General features: G+C 59.5%; 1 protein-coding gene across 1 annotated transcript in view; it reads left to right on the plus strand.

Moving 5' to 3' along the window:
* Positions 1-8: 8 nt before the first annotated feature.
* The window catches only part of LOC102885574 (cytochrome P450 26B1), a 20,024-nt gene continuing 14,444 nt past the window's right edge, over positions 9-5,588 (plus strand). The window contains exons 1-2 of the mRNA XM_006909500.3: positions 9-215; positions 3,677-3,901. Coding sequence (XP_006909562.1) covers positions 12-215; positions 3,677-3,901 — 429 coding nt within the window. The 5' untranslated portion in view covers positions 9-11. The remainder of the gene's footprint in view (positions 216-3,676; positions 3,902-5,588) is intronic.

Raw genomic sequence — 5,588 nt, forward strand, 5'->3', positions numbered from 1 at the left:
CGGCCGCCAACATGCTCTTTGAGGGCTTGGAGCTGGTGTCGGCGCTGGCCACCCTCGCCGCGTGCCTGGTGTCGGTGACGCTGCTGCTGGCCGTGTCGCAGCAGCTGTGGCAGCTGCGCTGGGCTGCCACCCGTGACAAGAGCTGCAAGCTGCCCATCCCCAAGGGCTCCATGGGCTTCCCGCTCATCGGAGAGACCGGCCACTGGCTGCTACAGGTAAGGGCGCACTCGCTCCGCTGCTCTCCGGGGTCCGCTGGCTGCAAGCGCGGGACCGATGGAGTCGCGGGCCGGCCAGGGGGCGCCGGGAGCCTGAAGGCACTGGTCCCCGCCCCGCCCCTTTTCTCCTCTCTGCCTGCGCTGCCCCGGCTTCCCCTGCCCACCTGCGGCGTAGTTCGGAGCCCACTGGTGTCGGGTGCGCAGGTTCAGAGGGCTGATAAAAGAGGTCAGCGGACCCGAGAGGGCTCCCAAGACAGACTTTTTGCGGTTGCAGGCAACCGGGTGGGGGTCTGCGAGGCGTCCGCTTTCGCCTCCCCTTCGCCCTCCAGGCCCCAGTCGCTGTCGGCTTCCTGGGCTTTGGCGGTTTCACTGGGATCCGAAAACTGAGTCGGGGAGAGGAGGAGGGGGCCAGTGGCAGATTGAACTGCCTATCTAAGACCGAGGCTGTGTTCCCGCCGCACCGTCGGCTGCGCCAGGTACAACTGCCCCGAGCCACGGTCGGAGAAAGTGTGGGTTTTGTGGTGGGAGAGGAAGGAGGTAACCCAAGGAAAATGAGAAGCCTGAGGGTTCTCTGCTTTCGGAGAAAAGGGTCTATTTACTTAATGGGTGGGGACAGTGTGGAAGGGGAGAGAAACTTGGGAGAAGTGTGTGTGAGATCCGTAGAGTGCGTGAGTGTTTGTTGTTCGACGCCGAACAACCCCACACTTCGGGTGATAATAGTGGTGGGAGCGTCGGGAACCGGACCCAGGTACGTAATGGGGAGATTAACCTGGAATTAAACTCTTCAAGTGCTAGACAATCGCTTTGCAATTTGATACACACCAAGTTTTTTCTTGGCGGGGTGTGTGTGTGTGGGGGGGTGTCTCCTGAGCGTTAACCGCGGGAGGTGTGTTGTGTGCACGCGTGCACGAGTGTTGGTCCCAGGGATGCTGAGGGTTAGGAGAAGGATGGACGTCCTGAAATGGACAACCCAGATACAAGAGAGATGAGGTGGGAGGTGAATGCAGAGACCTGTGGGTTTAGAAGTGCGAAAGCTTGGCTTGAAATTAACAGACGCGTGCAATCCGCTCCAACACACAGAGACCCCGCCCCACGCCAAGTGACAGCGGAGCGGGGGTGGGGGTGGAGAGGGAAGGGGGACGCCCGGTTCCTCTTCCCTGTGGTCATCCCAAGTCTCGGAATCAGCTCATCTCTTTTTGCGGTTGTTCGTGCAACGGGCTGGGGTTCACTTTAACCAATGGGACTACCCCCCTGTAAAGAATTCCCCAGAGCCTATCCCGTGCCACCATACTTTAAGGGTTAACTGCAGCGGTGGTCTAGGCTTTTGGCCGAGAATTTAGGAAATAAAATAACTCACATGGGCACCGGCTCCTGCCTCATTAGAGCCAATCTGCGGAATCCGCGGTCTGTCACCGTCCCCCTCCATTCTTGACCTTTCTCTGCACCCCCCCATGTCCCCCTGACCTTTTCTCCGAATCCCACAAGGGCCCCTGGGGCTCAACTTCCAACTAGAGCAGAAGATGAGGAGGAGGAAGCAGACCTACGCCTCCCCATCCATCTATCCCTGGGGCTCTAGACTCCCGGGGAGGGGGGCAGGGAAATGGGGGGGGGGAGGAATGCGTGCAGAGGAGCACCGAAGGGGTTAATGGGAGCCTCTGAATCCCAGCTTTATTTTTTCGGAGTCATTTATCAGATTTTACGGGGGGACCTCCAAGGGCTCTCCGTTTCCACCATGCGCCATCTAAACAGAGCCCAGGGCTAAAAATACAACATTTTTGTATAAATTGGACTCGCGGCCCGAGCGGCCGCCCCTATGAAAGTCCTCTTTGTGAAGACCGTGGAAACGGCGGACAAATAACTCTTTATTAATGCCACAAAAAACGCACTTTAATTATAGTTAGGCAGATCAGAGGCGGGGGTGGGGGCGGCGGGAGAGAGGCGGCGGCGACCTCGGAAAATTCACAGCCCAACTTTTGTGTCGAAAGAAAAGAAAAACAGAGGAAAAGAGGGAGAGGAGAGACGGAGAGTCAGACGGAGCGAGGGAGACCGGTATAGCAGCAGACGGAGGGAGGGAACCCCGCTCCTCACCCCCCTCTTTGTCGCACCTCCACCCTCTCCTAGATTTCTCTTAAAGGGGTAGACTCTATCTAGATCGGCGGCAGAGTGGGGGTTGTTCTCTCTGACCCGCCAACCTGGGAGTGGGACGGTGTCCCGGTGATCCAGCCCCCCTCCTGAAAGCGCTGGCGCTCCGGGCTCGCTCCCTGTCGCGCGCCGGGGCCGGAGGCGCATGTGGAAAAGTGATTAGTACTCCTGGTTCTGCAGAGTCACTTTCGGCAGTGCAGTGTGTACACATGTAGCTGGAGAATATGTTTCCGTGGAAGAAAGGAAAGTGAGGAGGAAGACCAACCCCGGAACAGAAGCCTAGTTGTGCCATCCGAGGTGCTTGACCCCGGGGATCTGGACCCCGAATCCGCGTTTCTGTTAGCAGGCAGGCAGGACGGCCGGACAGGTGGCGCCTCTCCCCTTCTCACCCGGTGCTGCCCTGGCAGGAGAAGGGTTAATGTAGGATAGGGTGGCAAGCGCCTACGTCAAAGGTGAGCAGGACGCCTCCGCCCCCGCCTTTCGGAGGTCCCCTAGGTTTCCGGTACGCGTGCAGGGCCGGCCCAGCTAGCTCCTCGGAGCGCCGGGCCCGGCCGGGGCCTAGCCCTCATCAGCTAGCGCCGCCGCGGCTGCCGACGCGGATCCAGTTACCTGCGACCGCCGCCCCGCCCGGCCCCGCCCCTCGGGAAGCGCCTTCCTCCGCGCTCCCGTTCCAAACTCCCGGGCGGCGACGAAAGTCCTTCTCAGTTATTTCCAGGGTAAATTGCATTAGGAAAATCGCAGCTCTCCGCTCGTGACCCAACCCTGAGGAGCCCTTAGCGGGCCGCCGGGTCCCTTCGCGGCCAACACCCAAGAACGGAGGAAACCCCCGCCCCCATCTGTAGTGACTGCCTCCGGGCACGGACCGCTCACCGCTATAAATAATCTTTGGCCTGCGGCCACCCCGCGGGGTCTCGCCAGCCCGTGGCCGGGAGCCTGGAAATATTTATTCCGAGAGGCTCGCGAGCGCGAGGCGGGGGAGTTGGGGAGTTGGGGGTGGCGGAGGCTCTATCTTCGAGTCCCGCAATCCGGGATACCCTTTTCCCTCCCGCAAGTCGTTACTAAAAAACAGCCTCCCACGGGGTGCCCTGGGCTTCCCGCCTCCTTGCATTATTTATTATCCTCTAGGCCCTGCTTCTCAGTTCTTGTGCATGCTATGAAAAATAAAACCTGCGTGCGTGTTTGTGTATGTGGGCGGCAAGGCACTGGTGCCCCGGGTGGTGTCCTCCGCTCCTCCCCCGCGGGCTTTCGAGACTGGGCCTTCGGGACGTCCCATCTGGAGATGTGCGCCCTGAGGGAAGTCTCTTGTGTGGCTCCCGCAGGGTTCGGGTTTCCAGTCGTCGCGGAGGGAGAAGTACGGGAACGTGTTCAAGACGCACTTGCTGGGGCGGCCGCTGATCCGCGTGACGGGCGCGGAGAACGTGCGCAAGATCCTCATGGGCGAGCATCACCTGGTGAGCACCGAGTGGCCGCGCAGCACCCGCATGCTGCTTGGCCCGAACACGGTGGCCAACTCCATCGGCGACATCCACCGCAACAAGCGCAAGGTAAGAGCTCTGGGCCGAGAGCCCCGCGACCATGCTCTGACCCTCTTCTTCCGTGCACCCAGCTTGGGGTATGGAGTTCTCTGAGCCAAGAGAACGTCTCCGCCCGAACCTGCGACCCCCTCGCTGGCACGCCGACTTGGAGGGTCCCTGCATAGGCCGCCTTCGGGTCGGCCCTGTTGCTGGCCCACTTCTCTGGGTACAGTACCAGGCCCAACCGGTGGTTGTATGGGGGTGGTTTGGACAGAGCCTGAACGTGCGGGGGTTGAGGCGTCTAACTCCTGTCCTCGCCGTGCTCCCTAAAACTAGAAAAAGAGGAAAGCGATCTGTGTCTGGCGCTCCTCGTTCCATGTTTCCCTCGGGAATTCCGACGGATCATTCTAAAATCAAAACTAGCCTTCCTGCCACAGGTTGCTTTAATGGCAACGTAGCCAGACGCGGGGGCTAGGAGCACCTTGTGGGCAGCGGTTGCCGGGCCCTGTTTGGGAGGGGCGGGGTGAAATTTGGGCCACTATGCGCACCGGTCTGGACGTTGGTGGAAGGGCGAGGGGCGGGAGAGCAGCCGAGGCTCGGCAGAGGATCAAAGCGCACCTACTCCCTCCCATAAAGAGGAAGAGAAAGTGGGTGTTTATCCTGTGGATTTCCCGAGCGCCTGAAAGAGGCACGGAGGAGGCGAGCCAGCGCGCACGGAGCGAGCCTCCCCGCCCCCTCCTAGGGCTGAGCCACTGGCGCTGCAGCCGCCGCGGCTCGGAGCGCGGGCGGCACGTGCTGTTTGAACTGCAGTAACCCGAAAGCTGAGCCGCCGACGGGCGGGGCGCCGGCCTGCGGGCTTAAGGCAGCCAGAAGGGGGGTGGGGGAGACTGCGCGACCTCTCTTCCTTACATTTTTTTCCATTGGGTCAGAGGACTTACCCAGGTTTGAAACCTAAAGGAAAGAGAGAGCAGCCTCTGATCTCTGGGAAGAGTGGCAAAGCCCAGGAGAAGGGAGGGGGCAACTGTGGGCACCCCCCTCCACCGGAAGTCTGCCTGTGAGGTGGTCTCCGGGAACGTAGGAATTCAACTTACAGTATTTGATGGCTTCTGAACTGCCTGTGAAGAGTAATTCTCCGTAGCAGACAAAAGGAGGAAAAATTACTCGGAGGGGACTGGTCTGCGCGTACCCCCAATGCTCCTCCCCCATAAAACATGTATTTCAGGGACTGGAAAGGGGCTCCTAAAGTTGTTTCTCCCATCTGCCTCGCTAGATCAGGAAGCAGCTAACAAGGCCCAGGGTCAAATGGGGCGGGCGGAGCTGGGTTCTGAGGAGTGGCTGGAAGGGTGCTGTAGGCTCAGGAATAGGGGGTTTTCAATTACGCTGGACACTTTCTTTTTCTTAGTCTTTGTATCTCCATTAAAAGCTCATTCCAAAGAGTGAAGAAAGAGCCTTGGTCTCAGAAACCCAGCTCCAAAGAATGTGACTGCTTCTCATTTTATCTTTATAGAGGCTTTGACGAGAAAGCAATTATTTTCCCTTTCTCACAGAAGGGGATGCTGAGAGACTCAGGTTGAGAGAGGCAAAGCAAAGGCAGGTGGGGCCTGCAACACCATGTCCATAGAAAGGTGTTTCTGGGCCACCAAGCAGAGCCCTCACTCAGTCTAGTCTACTTGGGGCTGCCAGAAGCTGGGAGCTGGGGGTGGGGAAAGGTATGGGG

The sequence above is a fragment of the Pteropus alecto genome, unplaced genomic scaffold (genome assembly GCF_000325575.1).
Source record: "Pteropus alecto unplaced genomic scaffold, ASM32557v1 scaffold131, whole genome shotgun sequence".
In the NCBI taxonomy this organism is placed as follows: Eukaryota; Metazoa; Chordata; class Mammalia; order Chiroptera; family Pteropodidae; genus Pteropus; species Pteropus alecto.